The following is a 25,995-nucleotide window of genomic DNA, read 5'->3' on the forward strand; positions in this document are numbered from 1 at the left end:
TATTTTTGTGTTAAAGTAATAACATATTTTGGTATAGATTATCATTTTTTGTTTGTTTTTGTTTTTGCTTTTTCTGACCTGGTGTGTTAGTGCCCTGGGTTGGCCCTCTAAGAAGCTGGCCACCTACTTCGGGCCTCAGGTGTCAGACGCCCCCTAACTCCCCAAAATCACCCAGCTTGGAGGTCCACAGCGCCCAGCTCTACTAGCGCCTGCGCCTGCGCACTCTCAACCCGACGGAGCGCCCAGAAGTCTCCCGGCGCGGGTGGGCGGCCTTGTGGACCGCGCCGCGCATGCTCGGCGGTGTGACGGCTACGGACTACATTTCCCACAGGCTGCTGCTATCCGGCCAATGTAGTCTGAAACTACATTTCTCAGCGGCCGCTGCAACGACCTCAACCTCTGCCTCTTCGCCAGTTCATTGTGGTCGTTGACCCGGCAGCGAGCTTTGGAGTTCAGCAAGGGAGAAGTCAGCGCCCGGCTCCGAGGTTGGAGCAGCTCCGACGGGCAACTTGAATTTCTGCAAACGAACACAGCACCGGGAGCTCTGCAAACCCGGGTAGGCGCGGAACCCAGATTGAGACAGGCGTGAGCGTTGGGTGGACCGGGCGAGGATCCTGGGCCCGTGAGTGCGGGAGCGGCAGGGCTGGGAGGGTGCGTGGGACGGGGCCGGTGTGCACCCGCGAAGACTGGGTGCATGGTCTCCATGCGAACCTGAGCTATTAATATTTGTTACTATTTTGGATAAAATCGCTGTAATTGATTTATGTAAAGGAGCAAAATACTCAACTCTCAGTTTAAAAAGGAAACGATAGATATGATACTTTGTACATGCAGCGGGAGGAAATGGGATTGCCAGGAAGCCTCTTCTTGTTTGGAAAAAAACTGTATAAAGTATTTACACCTTTTAAAGATGAGAACAATGTCATCTCAAAATTATCAGTGCAGGGAAAAGGACTTCAAAGGATCTGTTGTGCAGATTACTTTCCTAACGACAAAAGTATGTAAGAAAGGAGAGCAAGATGACAGCTGTAAACATTTCCATCAGTCTCCATATTGCACAGAGATAGGACCCAGCCTTTTCTTAAGATTCTTCAATTTTGCATTATCCCACAGCAGTAGCTCTCTCTCTCTAGCTGCTAGGGGACAGAGGAAATTGAAATGTCAGAGAATCTTTTCTGTTGGTTTTTTGTTTGTTTGTTTTTAAAGAAGAGTTGCTCTTAATTTTTTAGTTAGAATTAAAAGAAAACATGCCAGAGAAACTTCGTTTTAAGTAAAAAGTGGAAACAGGTCGGGCGCCATGGCGCATGCCTGTAATCCCAGCACTTTGGGAAGCTGAGGCGGGTGGATTGCCTGAGCTCAGGAGTTCGAGACCAGCAACATGGCAACATGGTGAAACCCCGTCTCTACTAAAAATATAAAAATTAGCCAGGCGTGGTGGCGTGCGCTTGTAGTCGCAGCTACTTGAGAGGCAGAGGTGGGAGAAGTGCTTGAAGCTCGGAGGCAGCGGAGGTTGCAGTGAGCGGAGATGGCACCACCGCAATCCAGCCTGGGCGACAGAGCGAGATCCCGTCTCTAAAAAAAAAAAAAAAAAAAAAGATACATAAATTAATAAAATTAAGTGGAAACAAGTATTTCTTTAATTAAAATGAAATAAAGGATGTATAATGTTTATGTAATAACTCCAATGCAGTAGTGCCCCCTTAACCGGCAGTTTCACTTTCTTCAGTTTGTTACCCTCAGTAAACCGTGGTCTGAAAATAGGTGATTTTGGTACAATAAGATATTTTGAGAGAGAGAGAGACCATGTTCACATAACTTTTATTACAGTATGTTGTTATAATTTTTCTATTTTATTATTAGTTATTGCTGTTACTCAATTATGGTGGCCCGGTGCGGTGGCTCATGCCTGTAATCCCAGCACTTTGAGAGACTGAGGTGGGTGGATCACTTGAGGTCAGGAGTTCGAGACCAGCCTGGCCAACATGGTGAAACCCTGTCTCTAGTAAAAATACAAAAATTAGCCAGGCGTAATGGTGGGCACCTGTAATCCCAGCTACTTGGGAGGCTCCCAGGAGGTGGAGGTTGCAGTGAGCCAAGATCACACCACTGCACTCCAGCTTGGGCAACAGTGTGAGACACTGTCTCAAACAAACAAACAGAAAAATAAAAATCTCTTATGGTGCCTAATTTATAAATTAAACTTAATCATAGGTGTGTATGTATAAGAAAAAACAGTATATATGGGGTTCAGTCAGACATCTACTGAGGATCTTTGAGTGTATCTGCCCCCCGTGGATAAGAGGGAACTACCATAATAAGAGCTAACTCAGCTGCGCGCGGTGGCTCACGCCTGTAATCTCAGCACTTTGAGAGGCTGGGGCGGGCGGATCACGAAGTCAGGAGATGGAGACCATCCTGGCCAACATGGTGAAATTCCGTCTCTACTAAAAATACAAAACTTAGCTGGGTGTGACTATGCGCCTGTAGTCCTAGCTACTCGGGAGGGAGGCAGAGGCAGGAGAATCACTTGAATCTGGGTGGCGGAGGTTGCAGTGAGCCAAGATGGCGCCACTGCACTCACTCCAGCCTGGGTGACAGGGCGAGACTCCGTCTCAAAAAACAACAAAACAAAAGAGCTAACTCATGTTAAGCAAGTATTCTATTAAGTTTTGGGGTGGGTTTTCTTATTCTTCAGGACGACCACATGTTGGAGCTGATATTCCTATTACTATTTTAGTGATGAGAAAACTGAGCCATATTAGTAACTGCCTGATCATTTTCTCCTATGTTCTCTACCTCCCATGTCTTGACCAACCTCAGATTTATACTGCCACCATTAAAGAAGCTCTGGATTGGGGGATGTGGACTCTTTTTTAGGCTTAGAACGTGGGAATGGAGTGAGGAGAATCTGTTCAAGAGAAGACTGTGCAACCCAATTTGAGACCTAGATCAACATTCCCAAAATGGGGGCCTGGTGGGAAAGCTTGTGTCTGACTCTGCCTTCCTTAAGAAGTGCCACACCTCTGCAATCAACTCTATACAGCTTAGTTCACTGGGGCTTGAATTCCACTGTTCTTCTCCAAATTTTGTTTGAGGGTGTTTGTAGCACAGTTTGGAAGCTGAAATGAAGGGACAGGAAGGTTTATTAATGTATGTCATTGAGAACGCTAAAGCCTCCTTTTCCTCTCTCTGGATTTTGTAGCGTTTGAACTTCTCAGATAGAGGAACCCCAGTGAAGACTGATCAGTTCTTACAGTTCTCAAAGCATGGCCCACGTAAGTTGGTGTTTCTTCTTGAAATATTGGGATTTTTATATTTCGTGGCTATTTTCCTTAATTGACCTGAAGCATTCTTCATCAGAGTGTACCATCTAATTGCCTACTTGATGCCTTTTGTTTGGCAGAATGATGTCAAAGTATCATTTCCTCCTTACGAGGTCCTCGTTTCTAATCGGTGTTCATGAATTCATTGAGCAAATTACTAAGCAGGTAAATAGTAAGTCTTAGCTGAAAGGCTGTGATAGAGCAGTGAAGGATTGAAGTCCCGTGGCAGAAGTATTTGAGCTTCCTACATCCATCTGTGGTTTGATGAGTTCGATCTGTTGGCTTCATCTGGCCACACATCAGAAGATTTGAAGTTTTCCACAGAGCTGATAAGGTGGAATTTTGTATTGTTGGTCTCAATATGATGAGATAACATGCTCTATGAGGCTTTTAAGATTGACTGGGGATGTGATTATGATGTGAAACATTGATATCATGGTTCTTCTTGGGATGCCTGAGAGTGATACTAAGGTCAATTTTGTTATGGAATGGGACCTGCCAGACTTGGACAACATGCATTTGGTTCTGAGTCATTTTCACCCTAATCCACTAACTCAAGAACAGCCAAATGGCCAGGTGCAGTGGCTCACACCTGTAAACCCAGGACCTTGGGAGCCCCAGGTGGGAGGATCACTTGAGCGCAGGAGTTCAAGACCAGCCTGGGCAGCATTGCAAGACCCTGTCTCTACCAAAAAAAAAATTTTTTTAATTAGCCAGGCATGGCGGCATATGCCTGTAGTCCTAACTACTTGGGACCCTCAGATAGAAGGACACTTTGAGCCCAGGAGTTCAAGGTTGCAGTGAGCTATGGTCATAGCACTGCACTACAGACTGGGCAACACAGTGAGACTCTGTCTCAAAAAAAAATTTAAAAAAACAACAGCCAAAGTATTAAGTGAAGGATCTTGTATGACGCTATCAGCATATTATTATCAGTAGTAGATGAACAGATTACCAGAACTGGGGAAAACTGAGGCGTTTGGTGCAGTCTTCATTTATAAGTATAAAATCATTACTTTTTTTTTCTTCTTTTTTTTTTTATTTGAGACTGAGTCTCGCTCTGTCACCCAGGCTAGAGTACAGTGGCACAATTTTGACTCACTGCAACCTCCACCTCCTGGATTCAAGTGATTCTCCTGCCTCAGCTTCACAAGTAGCTGGGATTACAGGCACATGCCACAACGCCCAGCTAATTTTTGTATTTTTTATAGAGATGAGTTTCACCACATAGGCCAGGATGGTCTCGAACTCCTGACCTCATGTGATCCACCCACCTCAGCCTTGCAAAGTTACTAACCTTTAATACAGATCCACAAGATAATTTTTATGTCACTTTGGAAAAAAGTGTTTATTAATATAAGGAAAAACACTTATGATGTGACATAATGAACTTGAAGCTTGAGGAGTTATTCAACAAATTTGTGTCATGGCTATTTTCTAAGACAGATTTTATTCTACAGTTGGAGAAAGAAATCATAGCTATTTTCTTCTTAAAGGGAAAGTAATATACAGACTAATTGTTTTTGAGAATTTGTTTCATTGGATACTTAGCAGGCAATATCTTTGTATATACTCTTCTACTTAAAAGGGAAACTAGGATTATTTTATCCATTTCACCACAAATCTGGAGTATTGTGATATCCTACAATATATAGGACATTTTGTCCATAGCAGCAGGATTCTTCCAGAACATACAGATACCATGCTTATCCACTTGGCACATCATAAGCTTCCAGCTTATGTGATTGTTATGTTATTGCTCCCTTACTACATTGAAACGTTTTATTCCCTCTCCTTTCACCTTGAAAGCATTTTCTTTGATTTTACCAGAAATATGTGGGTTTGCAGTTTCAGGGATCAGTGACATTTGAGGATGTGGCCATAGCCTTCTCCCAGCAGGAGTGGGAGAGTCTGGACTCTTCCCAGAGGGTCTTGTACAGAGATGTGATGTTGGAGAACTACAGGAACTTGGTGTCAATGGGTAAGCGTACTTCTCTCAAATAATTGAGAATCTGCTTCCTGTTATACTTTCTCCATTGCAGATTTTAGGGCTATCTTAAGAACTGAACACAATTTCTTCTTGTTGCCAGAGAAATGATTTGAGCTTTGTTAGGTTGGAAATGATCCAATGGCAGGATTAGAATTCTGGATTGTTTATTGCAAAACATTGACAAAAGAGGCCAGGTTTTCTATTATGTTTTTGTTCTAAATTGCTCTAAATGCTCTGTGAAAATCTGACCCACCTTGCAGGCAAAACAACTAGACAAAGGGTCTTGATTTGTTCTATCTGAAGAGCCTATACAACTTATATGCTGGCGGATTGGATAAACAAATCATTTAAAACTGAAGTTACCTCATCTTATTTCGTATAAAATAATCTGATTTTGTGGTTAAAATTCATCATCTCTGAGCTTTGCATTTAAGAGTAAATGTAAATTAAATCTATATCCTATAGATGTAGATGTCTAAGGAGACTTTGTTTTTCTCTTAGCAAAATAACAATAATAATGTTAGTAACACACATTGTGCTTACTGTATGCTGGTTCACTGTTCTCTGCTCTTTATATTAATATATATTTGTATTAACTGATTTTTATCCTTACAAGCACTCTATAGGTGCTAACCATTTTAGATGAGAATGCTAAAGCACAGTCTGTTTAAGTGAGTTACGCAAGATCACACAGCCCATAGGTGACAGTAGCAGAAACTTGAACCCAGGCACTTAGGTTCCACAATCCGTGTTCTCAATCACAATGTCATACTTTCCTTCTTCTTTTTTTTTTTTTTTTTTTTTTTTCTGAGGCGTGGTCTCACTCTGTTGCCCAGGCTGGAGTGCAGTGTAATGATCTCAGCTCACTGCAACCTCCACCTCCCAGGTTCAAGCGATTCTGCTGCCTCAGCCTACCTAGTAGCTGGGATTACAAGCGTACACCACCACACCCAGCTAATTTTTGGATTTTTGGTAGAGACAGGGTTTCACCATGTTGGCCAGCCTGGTCTCGAACTCCTGACCTCAAGTGATCTGCCCACCCTGGCCTCCCAAAGTGCTGGGATTATAGGCATGAGCCACCGGGCCCAGTTTTTTATCAAGACACAAAAAATAAATGAGTATACACTTATCTCTATTTATAATAGATAGATAGAGTTCATTTAAAATAAAACCTTTCAGCTGGGCGTGGTGGTTCATGCCTGTAATCCCAGCACTTTGGGAGGCCAAGGTGGGTAGATCATGAGGTCAAGAGATTGAGACCATCCTGGCCAACATGGTGAAATCCCGTCTCTACTAAAATTAGCTGGGCATGGTGGCACATGCCTATAGTCCCAGCTACTCAGGAGGCTGAGGCAGGAGAATCACTTGAACTCGGGAGGCGAAGGTTGCAGTGAGCGGAGATCGCGCACCGCACTGCAGCCTGGCAACAGAGTGAGACTCCATCTCTAAATAAGTAAATAAATAAAGTCTTTCTCTACCTATCTGGAATTATGAATCCTCTTACCCTTCTCGTCTCTGAGATATAAAGGTCAATATCTTTTGCCCTTTCATTTATAGCAAATTTAACCAAAGCTGAAAGTATTTTTGAACTCATATTTTATTTCTTTTCTACATTCTTATCTCATAAGCAGGACATTCCCTTTCTTAAACCACATGTGATCGCCTTATTGGAACAATGGAAAGAGCCTGAAGTGACAGTGAGGAAAGATGGAAGAAGATGGTGCACAGGTGAGTAAGAGCGTGGCAGGTAGGGAGGCCATTGTTGCTGGAAACAGCCCAGCTGTCAGGGAGGAGGTGCATCTCTGCCATCTTTGGAAGTTTCCTTTCAAAGGCCTAGGGCCTGTGTAGAAAAAGGCTGAGACTTGGGAAAGAAACAAATATCTCACCAGCCTCTCCAAAGGAACTTCATCTTTACCTATTTTAACACTCACTCACCTCTTGTTTCCCTCTCATTTTATTACGGACTTGGTCACTTTCCCAGTGCATTATTCCATCTGTGTATTGAATTTCACTGCTTTCACTTCCTCTTTTACGTTTGGATTTATTCATATATTCTTAGACAGTAATAGTTGAACAGAGACAGGAACAAGAAGTGAGGGTTCAGGCCGTGTAATTATTTTTATGTAAGACATGCCAAGCAGAGGGAATAGCAGATGTGGACCATGCTTTGGGTGGGAAAGAGCTTTGTGTGCTTCAGGAGAGTAAGCAGGCTCAGGCAGAATTAATGGGAGGAGTAAGAAGAAAAAAGCTAGAGTGCTAGCAGGAATTTGAATTTGTTTGTTTTGTTTTGTTTTTGAGTGAGACAGTCTTCTTTTGTCACCTAGGCTGGCATACAGTGGTGCAATCATAGCTCACTGCAGCCTCGAACTCCTGGGCTCAAGCCATTTTCCTGCCTCAGCCTCCTGAGTAGCTGGGACTGCAGGCACACACCACCACACCTGGCTAATTTTTTTAATCTTCAGTAGAGACAAGGTCTCACTATGTGGCTCAGGCTGGTCTTGAAATCCTGGGCTCAAGTGATCCTCCTGCCTTGGCCTCCCAAAGTACTGAGATTACAGGCATGAGCCATCGTGCCCGGCCAGGAATTTGGATTATTTTCTAATGTAACTAGAAACTATGACCTAATTTACATTTTTCCAATTTTTGAATTTTGGAAAATTCTAATAAATAGGAAACAGATACCAGAAAAACCATGTTAAAATGTACAGCTTGATTAGTTATTATGAGGCAGATACCTTTGTAACTGTCACTCTGGTCAAAAGATAAAACATTTTTACGGGGGCTGGGGGACAACAAGAGGGAGAGCATTAGGACAAATACATAATGAACGCAGGGCTTAAAACCTAGATGATGGATTGATGGATGCAGCAAACAACCGTGGCACATGTATACCTATGTAACAGACCTGCACATTCTACACACATATCCCAGAACTTAAAGTAAAATAAAAAATTTAAAAAACAGGCCGGGCACGGTGGCTCACGCCTGTAATCCCAGCACTTTGGGAGGCCGAGGTGGGTGGATCAGGAGGTCAGGAGATCGAGACCATCCTGGCTAACACGGCGAAACCCCGTCTCTACTAAAAAAATACAAAAAATTAGCCGGGCGTGTTGGCAGGCGCCTGTGGTCCCAGCTGCTCGGGAGGCTGAGGCAGGAGAATGGTGTGAACCTGGGAGGCGGAGCTTGCAGTGAGCCGAGATTGTGCCACTGCGCTCCAGCCTGGGTGACAGAGCAAGACTCCGTCTAAAAAAAAAAAAAAAAAAAAAAATTTAAAAACAATTTTTATAAAATAATGTCAGGCTTACAGAAAAGTTGGAAAGTTGTACTAAGAATTTTCATGTACCCTTCACCCAGATTCTCCAAATGAAGAGAGAAAACTCTACTACCTTCCCTTAAGGCTTTCATGCCCTGTACCTAATCACAGTTACCTTTCTCCCTCCCTGATTAATCACCTCTAGCCACTTCAAACTTTGCCAGGCATCCCATATTCTTACTCCCAGTCTTACCTGCTCTTCTCAAATCAGCCTGCTATGCTTATGGACACCTGCTGGTTATTTTGAGGTTCTCAGGTCTGTCAGACACCCCATGTTGTCCCCCTCTGCCTTTTCCTGGACAGATGCCAAGACCACACAAGTCTTAGCTATAGTATTTCGTCTCTGTCTGCTAGAATTTTGCCATTTTGAGGGTACCTCTTCCTGTAGTTTTGTTGTATATGTTGTCTGTAGTTTTTTTTTTTGTTTTTTTTTTTTTACAGTTTTGCTATCCTGTTTGCTCTGTTTTTATGGGGTTATTTGTTTAAATTCAAAAACAAGGCTACCACTTCCACCATTGTGGTGGTCCGTTTTCATGCTGCTGATAAAACATACCCAAGACTGGGTAATTTATAAAGAAAAAGAGGTTTAATGGACTCACAGTTCCATGTGGCTGAGGAGGCCTCACAATCATGGCGGAAGGCAAAAGGCATGTCTTACATGGCAGCAGACAAGAGAGAATGAGGGCCAAGTGACAGGGGTTTCCCCTTAGAAAGCCAACAGATCTCGTGAGACTTATTCACTACCGTGAGAACAGTATGGGGGAAACTGCCCCCGTGAATCAATTATCTCCCACCAAGTCCCTCCCACAACACGCGGGCATTATGGGAGCTACAATTCAAGATGAGATTTGGGTGGGGACACAGCCAAACCCTATCAACCATCATCCTAGTTTATGTTTTTAGATAATTACTCCAGGTATTTGTAGTGGGTAGTCTGAATGGGGGCAAGAGCAGTGCAAGCTGGGGGCCTGAGTGGTTTGGATTAGGATGTTAATGGTGGACAGTGGTGAGAAGGCAGAGTGTTCATGATACATTTTTAATGTAAAACCCACAACATATTGGTGGATTGTAAATGGATATGGAGGCAAAGAGGGAAATCAAGAAGGATCAACAGGTTTGGACTTGAGCAGCTGAATGGGGGTACAGTCACGTGAGATGGTAAAGAGGGAAGGGCAAGTTGGAGGGCAGCTCTAAAGGTGTCTGCTTTCCAGATGTTAAGTTGGAGGTGACTACTACTCATCCAAGCAAAGATGCCAAGTAGGCTGTGGAATATGCAAGTCTGGAGCTCAGGGAGAGTTTAGGCTTACACATGAGAACTTGGGATGCAGCTGTGCTTGGTGGCTCATGGCTGGAATCCCAACACTTTGGGAGGCCAAGTTGGGAGGATCACTTGAGCCCAGGAGTTTGAGACCAGCCTGGGCAACATAGGGATATCCCATCTCTATATAAAATGTACAAATTTGCTATGCATGGTGGTACATACCTGTAGTCCCAGCTACTTGGGAGACTGAGGCAGGAGGATGGCTTGAGCCCAGGAAGTCAAGGCTGCAGTGAGCTATGATCACACCACTGCACTCTAGCCTGGGCAACAGAGAAAACCCCTGTCTCAAAAAAAAAAAAAAAAAAAAATTGGGATTCATTGGCATTTGGCTGCTATTTAAAGCCATGACACTGGCTGCGGTCCCTTGAGAGTCAGTGCAGGTAGCGACTATTTTTTTGTTTTTGTTTTTGTTTCTGTTTTTGTTTGAGACAGAGTTTCACTCTTGTTGCCCAGGCTGGAGTGCAGTGGCGCGATCTCAGCTCGCTGCAACCTCTGCCTCCCCAGTTAAAGTGATTCTCCTGCCTCAGCCTCCTGAGTAGCTGGGATTATAGGCACCTGCCACCATGCCTGACTAATTTTTTATATTTTTAGTAGAGATGGGGTTTCATCATGTTGGCCAGGCCAGTTTCAAACTCCTGACCTTAGGTGATCCACCTGCCTTGGCCTCCCAAAGTGCAGGGATTACTGCACTGGCGTGAGCTACTGCACCTGGCCGGTAGTGACTACTCTTAACATTTAAAGGTCTTCTAGAGGAGGCTGCAAAAGAGACTGCCTCTTTTAAGGTAGAATTAAAACCGGAAAGTGGTGCCACCAAAGACAAATGAAGAAAGCGTTTCAAGATAGAAGAGTAGGCCAGACACAATGACTTATTCCTATAATCCCAACACTTTGGGAGGACAAGGCAGGGGGAATCACTTCAAGCCAGGAGTTCAAGACCAGCCTGGGCAACATAGCAGGACCCCCATCTCTACAAAAAGTTTAAAAATTAGCCAGGCATGGAGTCATGCCCCTGTAGTCCTAGCTACTCATGAGGCTGATGCAAGAAAACTGCTTGAGCCTAGGAGTTCGAGGCTGCAGTGAGTCTGCACTCCAGCCTGGGTGACAGAGCAAGACCCCATCTCTTAAAAAGAAAAAAAAAATAGAAGAATGATCACCTGAAAAGTGAACTAAGCTAAGCAGTGATGAGAATTGACCACAATATATATATATTTTTTCAAGACGGAGTCCCACTCTGTCACCCAGGCTAGAGTGCAGTGGTGCAATCTCGGCTCACTGCAACCTCTGCCTCCAAAGTACAAGTGATTCTCCTGCCTCAGCCTCTTGGGTAGCTGGGACTACAGGTGCCTGCCACCATGCCTGGCTAATTTTTGTATGTTTAGTAGAGGTAGGGTTTCATCGTGTTGTCCAGGCTGGTCTCAAACTTCTGACTTAAGGTGATCCGCCAACCTCGGCCTCCCAAAGTGCTGGGATTACAGGTGTGAGCCATGGTGCCCAGTCTGACCACAATATTTAGCCTTGCTAAAGGAGGAAATTTTCAGGGGCATCTAGGGGTGAAAGCCTGACTGGTCTGGTAAAAACAGAATGGGAGGCAAGGCAGTGCCAAGAATGAGCACAGCAGTCCTCTTGAGGCATTTGGTTCTGAAGAGATTTTTAAAAATAATAATAAAAAAATAAATAAAAATAAGGTCACATTCTGAAGTACCTTATTTTTAAGGTGGACAGGAGTTTGGGGGACACTGTTCAAACCAATACACCTTGTATCCTATCAGTCTCCTTATATTACTTTGAGGATTTTCTTTTCTTTTTTTTTTTTATAATATCTCTTAATATCTAGAAGTATTATACCATTCTTAAAAGTCCAGATTTGGGAACTTTTTTTGCATTTTGCCAACTGAGTTAAAAACTCCATAATAATCTTCACCTAGATTCACTAGTTCTTAATAATTTACCACTTTGCTCTATATCTGTATATATAAAAATTTTTTGCTGTACCATTTAAGTTGTGCAATTGCAAGACTTTATTCCTAAATACTCCATAAGGTACTAAGAATTAAGGATATGATTCTTGATAGTCAAACACACAAAAACCCATTTCACCTGCAGTACCCACCAGAGGTTCATCTTAGGCTCCACTGCGCATTCAGACTAAGACTGCCTGTGGTTGTCTTGGCTCTATCTGTTTAGGAAATGCCATAACAGGAACCCCAGCTTGCCAGCAGGGCAGCCTCACCTGTTCTGTCAGGCTGCATCCTTACAGTGGTTCACGCAGGATACACTCACATAGCCCTCCAAAAGTAAGGTGCAGAGAGACGAGACACACACCAGGTGAGTTGGCGAGCTGCCATGACTTAAAGAAGATACAAGCATTTCACAGAACTCAGTACCCATAGCAATTCCACAGGCATGGTTTCCAGGGTCCCCACAGAAGACATGCCATTTAAAAGAGATTCTACATTTAGGGAAGCTCAGAGTATGGAGTTCCCATCAGCTACTTAGAGTTCCACTCAGTCCACATGCAACTTACCTATCAGTGTCTCGTCTCCTCTCCCCTCCCCTCCCCTCCCCTCCCTTCCCCTCCCCTCCCCTCCCCTCCCTCTTCTCTTTTCTTTCAGATGGAGTCTTGCTCTGTCACCCAGGCTGGAGTGCAGTGGCGCAATTTCAGCTCACTGCAACCTCTGCCTCCCAGGTTCAAGCAGTTCTCCTGCCTTAGCCTCCGGAGTAGCTGGGATTACAAGCATGTACCACCACACTGGATAATTTTGTATTTTTAGTAGAGACAGGGTTTCACCATGTTGGCCAGGCTGGTCTCGAGCTCCTGACCTGGTGTTCCACCCATCTCGGCCTCCCAAAGTGCTAGGATTACAGGCGTGAGCCACCGTGCCCAGCCTAACTTTTGTATTTTTAGTAGAGATGGGGTTTCACCATGTTGGCCAGGCTGGTCTTAAATTCCTGACCTCAATTGATCCACACTCCTTGGCTTCCCAAGGGGCTGAGATTACAGGCATAAGCCACCATGCCCAGCCTAAAAGCTAATTTTTAAAAAAAAAGACATGCAGGTGATGTGTCCAGACTTTTTTCAAGCTTTCAAAGGTGTGCAGGTTTTCGAGCAACACAGTAAGGATACGGAAGGATGGCACAGCGTTGATTTATTTCACTACTGCATCATCCTTCTAGGCAGTGCCATCATTCATCCACTTTCTCATTTAGTCTTTCTTTTTTCACATGCTTGGGCATAATTGACAAATAATGATGAAATAACTCTTAGGATGGTGAGACAGAAAAATGTTCCCAGGAAACTTATTCTTACACAAGATTCTTACTGGAAAAAATAAGATTACTGTCTCGTAGTAGATTGTAGTTTTATAAAAAGGTGTAGTAGAGCCCTAATTGTAAAATTGAATGAAATTTAGTATATTTTGAAAATAAGTAAGTTTTCTTTGTTCTTTTGAAGGCCTTTAAGAAAGACTAAAAGTCATGAAATACTAATTCTTACAAATAGTTAGAATTGCTTGAAAAAGAAACTCAAAAACTAAAAATTGACCCCATGGGCCCTGATAGAATATTGAAGGTTAAGACAGGTTTGGGGAGTATGCTGGTCTCAGTTTTCTTTAACACAGAGATAGGGGATTTCGTTGATTTCTGTTCTCAGTGTCCCCTGTCTCCTTTTTGGTCATGCTTCAGCCTTATCTGAAGATAGACCATTATCTTCTTGGGACCATGATTATCCAAAAGTACACAACTATGTCATTTCAACTTCCAAAAGTTTTTTTTTTCTATTCTTTTATTTCGAATATCATTTGGAGCTGGGCATGGTGGCACACACCTGTAATCCCAGCACTTTGGGAGGTCAAGACAGGCAGATCACCTGAGGTTAGGAGTTCGACACCAGCCTGGCCAACATGGTGAAACCCCATCTTTACTAAAAATACAAAAATTAGCTGGGTGTGGTGGTGCACATCTGTAATCCCAGCTACTCGGGAGGCTAAGGCAGGAGAATCACTTGAACCCAAGAGGCAGAGGTTGCAGTGAGCTGTGATCGTACCAGTGCACTCCTGCTTGGGCAACAGAGTGAGACTCTGTCTCAAAAAAAAAAAAAAAAAAAAAAAAAAAATTAGAATATCATTTGGATTGTTTGACAAGAAAATTGTTGCACAATAGCATTTATGACTCTAGGCATTTGAACCCTAGAGTATAGACAAGTCCTAAGAGAATGGTTACGATCAGAATTTATAGTTCAGTTCTAGGCCAGGATCAAAGACTTGTACCCAAACGTAACCACATGAACAGATCCCATCCCTAATCCAAAGAGCCCACAGAACCAGATATGGAAGAATTATCCCAATTATCTAATTTCCTGATTTCTTATGTCTTTCCTAAATCATTTTAGAGTTTTTAAAGATTTCAGAGGTCTTTAAAGATGTGAGTACAACATTCTTCTCATAAGAATAATATTTCTTGCTTGAAAGGCACGGTACTTTTTCTAAACAATGTATTTTGAACCAGTTGCCTATCCAGTTTCATGGACATGAATTTGTGTCTTTGTGACATTGTCCAGATCTGTTATCGGGATTACAGTGCTAACATGGTTCTCCCCATTTTGAGGGTCCTCTTGTGTAGCGTGACATTAAAAGGCTTGGAGGTAGAAGAAAACAGTCCGAAGTTCTGTTTCAGTGGTGACTGAAGTTTTGTTTTGTTTTGTTTTGTTTTGTTTTGAGATGGAGTCTCACTCTGTTGCCCAGGCTAGAGTGCAGTGGCGCGATCTTGGCTTACTGCAGCCTCGGCCTCCCAAGTAGCTGGGATTACAAGTGCCTGCCACCATGCCCAGCTAGTTTTTGTATTTTTAGTAGAGACAGGGTTTTGCCATGTTGGCCAGGCTGGTCTTGAACTCCTGACCTCATGATCTGCCCGCCAGTTTCCCCAAGTGCTGGGATTACAGGCATGAGCCACTGCACCCAGCCTGACTGAAGTTTTTTGACACAAACTGAGGTCCAGTTTCTCTCCTCTTTGAATTAAGTTATCTAAAGGTCTCTTTTTCTGACAAGGGGGATGAATGGGCCACAGTGATCCTAGGAGATAACAGGAACCATCCTAAAGGCAGATATTGAGTTCAGTGAGTTAACATATCTAATCCAGTTTTGCAGTTGGTTTTTGTGTACAAACCCAGTGCTTTAGCGGCCACCCCAGTGATCTCGTCCTATGGGCTTATCAAATAATATAATAATATTTTAAAAGGTGGTAAACAGTTTTGTCTCAATATATCAAAGGAGGCAATGTGTATCTTATCAGGAGACATCTAATGTCTGGCTGTGCTCCTCATTAAAAGACTGTCTACTAGATTACAGTGATAATGGTCCAACCCCACATTATTGAGTTATATGTTTCTCCATGTGACTAAACAATAATCTGTGTGATCTTAGTTTATTCTCAAGGAGTATACATTTCTTCAGTTTAGCAGTATATCTTGTATCAACAAATGATACAACAAATGATAATACAACATTTGTTGGTTTTAACAACAAATGATAATTCTCATTGGAATTATAAAATATCATTCTTTGTATGGAGATATTTTATTACTATTATTTCTTTTGTATAGGAGGCTGGACTCATTGGCTCACACCTGTAATCCCAGCACTTTGGGAGGATGAAGTGGGAGGATGACTTGAGCCTAGGAATTGGAGGCCAGTCTGGGCAATGTGGCAAGACCCCATCTCTATAAAAATTACAAAAAAATTAGCTGGGCATGGTGGCACACACCTATAGTCCCAGCTACCCAGGAGGCTGAGATGGGAGGGAATCACCTGAGCCTGGGAGGTTGAGGCTACATTGAGCTGTGGTTGTGCCACTGCACTCCAGCCTGGGCAAGAGTGAGATCCTATCTCAAAAAAAAAAAAAAGAAAAGAAAAAGAAAACCAGTAGGAAAGCAAAGAATGAAGTGCTAGAAAATAAAGACATGGACGTCCTTAGACAAAGTTAGCAGTTTACCATATTCCTGATAAAGTGACATTTTATTTTAAACATGGATAGGATAAGAAAGCTCCAGTCTACAAACAAAACATGCCAGAAGATTTTTAGGCGATGATGCCACCTGCACATGGAACCAAAAGGTGAGAAAATTTGTAAGAACATCAAGGTGCTAAAAGGGGGAAATTAGGTCAGTATGGGACAGAGGGAGTTGTGTCTTGATATGAGGTCTGAGAGGTGAGCAGGGACCATATTATTTGTGGAAAGATACATGGATTTTAATGTAAGTGCCACAAGAAACCCCTAGAAGGAACAATAAAATATGGATTATAAAAATTTCATCTGCATCAGAAACATTTGTTAGAAAGGTTGACAGTATTGATGCCCAGGAACTTCCCCTATATCTGATTCAGAGGGCCGGGATGCTGCTTGAACATCCATTTTTTAACAGGCTCTTCAAAGATTTTTATCCACACCTAAATGAAAACTGTTTCACTAATCACCAACCTTACTATTTTACATAAACACTTGTTAATCTCTGCATTCCTTCTTTTTTTTTGAATTTCATAATGGTGTTTTAATATTACTGAGCTGTTTATTTCTAGTTGGTGTTATTTTCAGTTTTTCTCTTTTCTTCCCTAGAATTTTTTTTCATACAGAAAAATAAGATATTTTTAAAATTTTCTTTCAGATTTGCAGTTGGAAGATGATACAATCGGCCATAAAGAAATGCCCACCTCTGAAAACTGTCCATCTTTTGCTCTACATCAGAAAATAAGTAGACAGAAACCATGTGAATGTTGGGAATATGGAAAGACTCTTTGTCAAGACTCAAAGCCTGTTCAACATGAAAGAATACATAGTAGTGAAAAACCCAACAGATGTAAAGAATGTGGGAAGAACTTTAGTAATGGACATCAACTCACCATACATCAGAGATTGCATGTTGGTGAGAAACCCTATAAATGTGAGAAATGTGGGAAGGTCTTTATCAGTGGCTCAGCCTTTGTTAAGCATGGGAGAATTCACACTGGTGAGAAGCCACTCAAACGTAAGCAATGTGGAAAGACTATTAGCGGTAGCTATCAACTTACAGTACATAAGAGTATTCATACTGGGAAGAAACCATATGAGTGCGGGGAATGTGGGAAAGCTTTTCTAGTATATGGAAAGCTTACCCGGCATCAGAGTACTCACACTGGTGAAAAACCCTTTGGGTGTGAGGAGTGTGGGAAGGCCTTCAGTACCTTTTCGTACCTGGTTCAACATCAGCGAATTCATACCGGTGAAAAACCCTATGAATGCAAAGAATGTGGGAAGGCCTTTAGCACTAGCTCACCCCTTGCTAAGCATCAGAGAATTCATACTGGTGAGAAACCCTATGAATGTAAGGAGTGTGGGAAGGCCTTCACTGTGTATGGACAGCTTACTCGACATCAGAGTATTCATACTGGTGAGAAACCTTTTGAATGTAAGGAATGTGGAAAGGCCTTTAGACTTAGCTCCTTCCTTCATGCACATCAGCGAATTCACGCAGGGATAAAGCCCTACGGATGCAAGGAATGTGGGAAAACCTTCAGTCGTGCCTCATATCTTGTTCAACATGGAAGACTTCACACTGGTGAGAAGCTCTATGAATGTAAGGAGTGTGGCAAGGCCTTTAGTACTGGCTCATACCTTGTTCAGCATCAGAGGATCCATACTGGGGAGAAACCCTATGAATGTAAGGAATGTGGCAAAGCCTTTATTAGTTGCCATCAGCTTACCGTACATCAAAGGGTTCATACTGGAGAGAAACCCTATGAGTGTAAGGAATGTGGCAAGGCCTTCAGAGTGCACGTACATCTCTCACAGCATCGGAAAATTCATACTGATGTAAAGCCCTATGAATGTAAGGAATGTGGAAAGACTTTTAGTCGAGCCTCGTACCTTGTACAACATGGCAGAATCCATACTGGTAAGAAGCCCTATGAGTGTAAGGTGTGTGGCAAGGCCTTCAGTTCTGGCTCATACCTTGTTCAGCATCAAAGAATTCATACTGGGGAGAAACCCTATGAATGTAACAAATGTGGGAAAGCCTTTACTGTTTATGGACAACTTATTGGACATCAGAGTGTTCACACTGGTGAGAAACCTTTTGAATGTAAGGAATGTGGGAAGGCCTTTAGACTTAATTCATTCCTTACTGAACATCAGCAGGTACACACTGGTGAGAAACCCTTTAAATGTAAAAAATGTGGGAAGACCTTTAGATACAGTTCAGCCCTTAAAGTGCATCTGAGAAAGCATATGAGTGTTATACCCTAAGAGTCTGAGGAGTGTGGGAAGTGCTTCCTGTGTGGCTCAAACATTGTTGAACATCAGGGAATTTATGCGGGTAGGAAACTTTCAAATGTGAAGAATATTGGCAGGTCTATTCTCATCTTTCTTATAAGATAATTCATAATATAATTCAGAAAACATAAGAATCTTCATTTGTCATTTCTAGGTTTGTAATACCAATATTTATACTGGCAGACCATTCAGAAAAAGTGGGAAACATTATTACTTAATGGTTACAGCATTGACAGCATGAAATTTTATATGATGTATTTATTCTAATGTGATCGTATGAACAAGTGAATAAAAAACCTTGTACCTCCTAAACCACTGTGGAACTTCAAATAATTCATCATTATTTTTTAAAACCAGTTAACAATGTAATGAAAGCCTTTAGCCATGGCACTCACATTAACTATCATCATTGTTATTCCACTGCCTTGCAGCCAGTTAGATATTAGGCACTACACTTATCACCTGACAGCATTGTTTTAAAATGGTGATAATAGAACCTACATTCTTATTTAAAAAAAAAAAAATATGCCAGGCTTGGTGGCTCAAGCCTGTAATCCCAGCACTTTGGGAGGCCGAGGAGGGCGGATCACGAGGTCAGGAGATCAAGACCATCCTGGCTAACACGGTGAAACCCCATCTCCACTAAAAATACAAAAAAAAAAAAATAGCTGGGCGTGGTGGTGGGCGCCTGTAGTCCCAGCTACTCGGGAGGCTGAGACGAGAAAGGCATGAACCTGGGAGGTGGAGCTTGCAGTGAGCCAAGATCATGCCACTGCACTTCAGCCTGGTGACAGAGCTAGACTCTGTCTCAAAAAAAAGAAAAAGAAAAAAGAAAAATTGAGACCTCAATTAAACTGGACATCTGAGCTGGGCACAGTTCAAATGGGAGGTCAGGAGGCTGAGGTGGGAGGTTCACTTGAGCCCAGGAGCTCGAGATCAGCCTGGGCAATGTAAAGAGACCCTGTCTCCACAAAAAAAAAACAAATAAAAATAAAATAGAATAAACTGGCTATCTGGCACCTATCAGGGACATGAGAGTTCCATTGGATAGCTTTACCAAGAACCCAGAATTGTGTATTCTGGGAAGTGAAATGTGTGCCTTTGTTATTATCAGTAATATCTAACACTGAAGGAAATAAGGAGTTATTTGGCCTTGTATTGTGGCCATAGTATATCTAGAGACATGTGTGATTTACATTTATATTTTAGGTATCTAAGGTAGGAGATTTTTACTCTGAAGTGCACAACTCTTAGGCAATGGCCTAATAGTCTGCAATAAATGTGAAGATGAGGCCATTTGTTGACCAGGTCATCCAGTGCTAAGATGACTGCCTGAAGTTTGGCCAATTGTGTTGATTGTTGGGGACATCCTGTCTAAGATGCAAAGTAGCAAGATTCCACTAATTTAAAAAACAACACACAAAAAAATCAATATTTATGATGGTTGGCAGTGTCGTTCATACAGTCTGCAGACTGTTATTGCTGTTTACTTGGCTAATCCCAAGGGTCTCCCCAGGTAGCCAACCAGCCTAGGAGAGGGGGTGACTTCCTCCAGTACCATGGCATGTGGCAAGAGACTGAGGACAAAGGAGACCACCTCTCCTGTAGATGGAATATGCCAGAGGGCCCAGATTTGTCTCTATCCTGTATTAAGGAGGCCTCGGTAGCCATGCCAAGTTTGTAGGTTGCTGTTTCTTGACTCAAAACAAATGGGCAGCTAAATATTAGGTCTGTGAAAGTCTCTATTTCTAGAAGAGCCTAGTATGTAGCTAGTCAGTTTGTTTTAATGGAGGCATAGCATGAGTTTGAGAAGGGCAGTTTCTTGTATCAGAAGCCCTTTCAAAACTTCTGGCCATCAGAGGTGGTCTAGAGACTCAAGGACACATGAGAAGAGGTTGCCAAAGCCTTGACAGTGAAGGGATCTCTTAGGGCGCTAACAAATGTGTCTGTTGAGGTCAATGTGGACACATTTTAAAGACTGCTGGGGGGAATCACCCCTGTCTGATGTTATAGGTTATTATATAGCTAAGGATACAAGACACTGTGGTACCGGGGAGGGATAAACAACATAGGTCTAAAGAACAGAATAGATAACCCAGAAACGTGCAAAGAAATATAACCAACTGATTTTTTACAAACCAGGAAAAGCAAATAAATGAAGGCAGATAAGGCTTTTCAGCAAATAATGCTGGAGAAATTGAACGTCCATAGACAAAAGACGTGAACATCAATTTAATCCCATACTTTAAACACAATTCACTCAAAATGGATCACAGACTAAAATATAAAATAAAAAAGTACAAAATGTTCAGAATACAGGAGAAAATTGTCAGAACTGAAGGCTAGGTTTACCCTAGGTTTAATGGGTTAGGTAAACCCATTAAACAAAAGAAAAAATATCCAAAAATAAGAGTATCAGTTTCCACATTAAAAAACTAACAAAGAGAAATGCAAAACGAGCAGAAGAGATTATATAATAAAGATTAAACTGGAAGTCAATGAAATAAACAGAATGAACTGTAAAGAAAATCAGTGAAACCAAAAGCCTTAAGAACAATACAACTGATAAACCTCTAGCCAAGGATTATCAAGTTACAAAGAAGCACATAAATTACCCAGATTGGGAATGAGAGACACGACAGATTCTACAGATATTGAAAGGAAAATCATGAACCCATTTATGCCAATAAATCTGGTAAATAAAATAAAATGAACAAACTCTCTTTGAAGACACAAACCACTAAAGTTCACGTAAGAAAAATAAATAAAAGTGTATATCCCTATATTTATTTTTAAAATCAGATTTGTAATTAGAAACCTTCCTACAAAGCAAACTGTGGCTTAAATGGCTTCAGTGGTATATTCTACCAAACATTCAGGGAAGAAAACCTAAGAATGCAGAAACTTTTCCAAAAAAGTGGAAGCATAAGGAATGCTTTCCAACTTAATTGGCGAAGCTATTATAGTGATACCAAAACCACACAAAGGCATTACAAGAAAACCACAGATCAATATCCTTCATGAACATAGATATAGAAACTTCAACAAAATTTTGGCAAATCAAACCCAGCAATACAAAAAAAGGATAACACATCAAGAAAATGTAGATTTACCCTCAAAATATAAAAGTTCACTTGATATTTGAAAATCAATGCAATTTACCATTAAAAGACTTTAAGGCCAGGTGCGGTGGCTCACACCTGTAATCCTAGCGCTTTGGGAGGCTGAGGGAAGCGGATCACTTGAGGTCGGGAGTTTGAGACCAGCCTGACTAACATGGAGAAACCCCGTCTCTACTAAAAATACAAAATCAGCTGGGCGTGGTGGTGCATGCCTGTAATCCCAGCTACTCAGGAGGCTGAGGCAGGAGAATCGCTTGAACCTGGGAGGCGGAGGTTGCGGTGAGCCAAGACCGCGCCATTGCACTCCAGCCTGGGCAACAAGACTGAAACTCTGTCTCAAAAAAAAAAAGACTTTAAAACAAGGTAAAACGTGATTGTAGCAGGTAAACTCTAAAAAGAACCCCAAATCTCTACTTCCTGGAATTCTTACCCTTGGGTACCCCTCACACATTTTACAAGGGTTGATCTGTAAAGCTTGTATAAAACAGAAAACATGAGGACATGTAACTTCCAATTTTAGGTTATCAAAGACACTGGTCTCCTTCTTGGATAGACTCTCCTGCTGTTGGATCACTTTCTCTGTTTGAAAGAATGCATGTGACGAGCATCCCATCAGAGAGATCCATGTGGCAAGGAACTAAAGCTTCCTGTCAACTGCCATGGAAAAGAGATTAGAATTGAATCTTCCAGCCTCCAGCAAGTCTCCTGAGACTGTAGATCCAGACACAGCAGCTCCAGAGACAGCTTAACTGCAATTTCATGGGGGGATTCTCAACCTTGACCTACCTAAGCTGCTCCCAGATTAATGTAATATTCTAAAATATGTAAACAAATGTAGAGTGACAGAAAGCAGATCAGTGGTTTCCTAAAGACGGGTAGGTGGGTAAGGAGGAAGAGATTACAAAGAGCCCAAGAAAACCTTTAATTTCATGGCTATAAAGATGTACCAAAACTTGTACATGTGAAATATGTGTAGTTTAGACTTCAATAAAGCTGTTTTTCTAAAAAGAAAAAAAAACTTTAAAAATCCTCATTTCCTAATTATTTTACTATTATCTACGCTTTAGAGGTTATTTACATTTATTGCATCTATTCAGTGGAAACAGAATACAATGGCGTGCTATTGCACGTATCTTCCCAACTCCATATTCAGAGACATTGTGTTGTAGCTTGAAATTGGCCAAGACAGAAGTATTTACACCTAAGGTATTGGTAAACACTACAAACCAGAACTTGATCTGTTGTTTTATTGGCCACGTAGACTTAAGAAAGTAGAGAATATGTTAATAATTCAGATTAAACTTAAAAGTGTTTCATGTCTCTAGTTTCCCATTGTGAACAGCACAAAATTTTGAGGAAATATTCTTCCAGTATTCAAAATTACTCTATAAAACAAATAAGTCACTGGCATTATTGATAAATGACTGCAGTTCCAAAAAATTTCTTTACTATTTCAATATCAACTAATATTTACTTTTAAAATAGGCAAGATATATCAGTAGACATTTTACCATAGAAGTTATATGGGTGGCAAATAAAAACATGATTTAAAATATGCTCAAAATCATGAAGCCTTAGAGAAATGCAAATTAAAACTACCATAAGATACTATTACTCCATCCCTAGTAGCATTATGAACATTAAAAACACAGATCATAGCAATTGTTGGTGATTATGTGACGAAACTGGAACTCTTGCTCACAATCGGGGATGCAGGGGATGTAAAATGGTATAATAACTTTAGAACACAATTTGGCAGTTTCTTAAAATGTAAAATATTCACCTACCCTGCAACAAAGGCATTGCACTTTTAGATAATAACACAAGAGAAGAGAAAGAATATTCCCACACAAAGACCTACACACTAATGATTACAGTAGCTCAATTTGTAATGGACAAAAACCAACATGTAGCTAATAGAAGAAAAGGTGGGAGTTCCAGAGGAAAGAGAGAAACAAGGAGGAAGAGGGACTATTTTTAAGAAATGGCCAAAACTACCCAAATTTGATGAAAGACTTTTTTTTTTATTTTAATGCACTATACAGATGTAAAAAGACATAAATATAAACACCCAAGAAGCTCAATGAGCTCCAAGAGGGATGAATTCAAAGAGACTCACGCTGAGGCACATTATAATCAAACTGTCAAAAGACAGAGACATAAAGAGAATACTGAAAGCAGCAAAAAAGAAGTGACTCATTACATTCAAGGGATACTCACTAAGATTATCATATTTCTCATCAGAAACCTTAGAGGGCAGAAGGCAGAAGGCAGAAGGCAGAAGGCAGTGGGCTGACATGTTCAAAGTGTGCCATGAGAAGAAATAAGGATCTCTAGTAAAGGCAAATACCTGGGAAAAATTTAAAGTTCATATTATTGTAACTTTGGTTTGTACTCCACTTTTTGTTTTTTACGTGATTTAAGAGATGAATGCATTAAAAAAATATTAATCTATGTTTTTGGACACACAATATATAAAGAGGTTATTTTGTGACACTACTATCTAAAAGTGTTGGGGATGGAGTTGTATAGGATCAGAGTTTTTCTGTGTTATTAATGGTAAGCTGGTAAAAGTTCAAATCAGAGTATTACAAATCTAGGATGTGAAATGTAATCTCCATGGTAACCACAAAGAAAATAGTTATGGAATATACACAAAATGAAATGAGAATGAAATTAAAATGTTTCACATTTGAAAAATCAAACACACAAAAAGAGAGTAATATAGGAAATAAGGGACAAAAAAGTTAAAATCACATAGAAAATAAATAGCAGAATGACAGAAGTAAGTCCCTCCTTATCAGTAATTACTTTAAATATAACTGGATTAAATCCTCAGAGCAAAACACAGAAACTGGCAAAATGAGTTTAAAAACAAACAACAACAACAAGAAAACACCCATGATCCAACTATATGCTGTCTACAAAGTTTCACTTTAGATCCAAAGACAGAAATAGATTGAAAGTAAAAGAATGGGAAAAGATATTCCATGCAAATAGTAACCAAAAGAAAGCAGGGATGGACATACTGGTATCAAACAAAATAGACCTTAAATCAAAATGAGGTTCCATGAGACAAAGAGAGACATTACATATTAAGAAAAGATTCAAGACAGCAAGGACATATAACAATTATAAGCATTTATATACCTAATAACAGACCATCAAAATATGCGAAGCAAAAATGGACAGAATTAACAGAAGAAATAGACAGTTCTACAACAATAGTTAGAGACTTCAATAACTGATTCTCAATAATAAATAAAACAATCAGAAGACCAATAAGGAAATAGAGGGCTTGAACAATATAATAAGCTAATTAGATCTAACAGAAAATATATAGAATACACGATAACAACAGAATACACTTGCACATGGGATATTCTCCAAAATAGACCATGTTAGGCCATAAATTAAGGATCAATAGATTTAAAAAGATATACATCATATAAAATATCTTCCCTGATCACAAGAGGATAAAGTTAGGAAAACTTGAAAATTCACAAATTTGTAGAAAGTAAATGACACTCTTAAATAATGATTATATCAAAGAAATCACAAAGGAAATTATAAAATAGAGATGAAAGAAAATGAAAACAATATACAAAAACTTGTAGGATACAACAAAAGCAGTGCCTAAGTAGGAAATTTATAGCTATAAAGATTATATTAAAACAGAAGAAAGATCTCAAATCAAAAATCTAAATTTACAACTTAAAAAAACTTTATAACTTAAGAAACTTAAGAACAACCAGCCAGGCGCAGTGGCTCATGCCTGTAATCCCAGCACTTTGGAAGGCCAAGGTGGGCAGATCATGAGGTCAGGAGTTCGAGACCAGCCTGACCAACATGGTGAAACCCTGTCTCTACTAAAAATACAAAAATTAGCCGGGCGTGGTGGCACGCACCTATAATCCCAGCTACTCAGGAGGCTGAGGCAGGAGAATTGCTTGAACCTGGCAGGCGGAGGTTGCAGTGAGCTAAGATCGTGCCACTGCACGCCAGCCTGGCAAAAGAGCAAAGCTCTGTCTCAAAAACAAACAAACAAAAAAAAACACTAAGCCAAAAAGTTAGCAGGAGGAAGGAAATAATAAAGATTAGAGCAAAGATAACTAGAGAATATAAAAGCAACAGAGAAAATCAACAAAACCAAAAGTTGGTTGTTAGAAAGGATTAACAAAACTTTAGTTAGAAATGACTAAAAAAAAAGACAGAAGATTCAAATTAATAAAATTAGAAATTAAAATAAAGACACTATGATAGAGTCTATATAAATAAGAAAAATTACAAGAGAGCTATGAACAATTGTATGCCAACAAATTGGTTGACCTAGAATGGATATAGTCTGTGAAACACAAAATCTACCAAGACTGAATCATGAAAAACTAAAAGGCTGAGTACCATGGTTCATGCCAGTGATCCTAGCACTTTGGGAGACCAAGGCAGGAGGATGCTTAAGCCTAGGAGTTTGAAACTGGCCTGGGCAACATAGAGAGACCCTGTCTCTATAAAAATAAAAATTAGCTGGATATGATGATGCATGCCTGTAGTCCCAGCTACTCAGGAAGCTGAAGTGGGAGGATTGCTGAGCCCAGCAGGTTGAGGCTGCAGTGAGCCATGATCATGCC

General features: G+C 40.9%; 1 protein-coding gene across 1 annotated transcript; it reads left to right on the forward strand.

Moving 5' to 3' along the window:
- The first annotated feature begins 336 nt into the window (after positions 1-336).
- On the forward strand, positions 337-18,557 carry ZNF30 (zinc finger protein 30). The gene is given in 6 exon segments (XM_054538860.2): positions 337-556; positions 3,203-3,275; positions 5,172-5,304; positions 6,945-6,958; positions 6,960-7,041; positions 16,603-18,557. Coding segments are annotated over 5 exon segments (1,854 nt in total). The 5' UTR covers positions 337-556; positions 3,203-3,266; the 3' UTR covers positions 18,219-18,557.
- Positions 18,558-25,995: the final 7,438 nt, after the last annotated feature.

Source organism: Pongo abelii, chromosome 20 (genome assembly GCF_028885655.2).
Source record: "Pongo abelii isolate AG06213 chromosome 20, NHGRI_mPonAbe1-v2.0_pri, whole genome shotgun sequence".
Taxonomy (NCBI): domain Eukaryota; kingdom Metazoa; phylum Chordata; class Mammalia; order Primates; family Hominidae; genus Pongo; species Pongo abelii.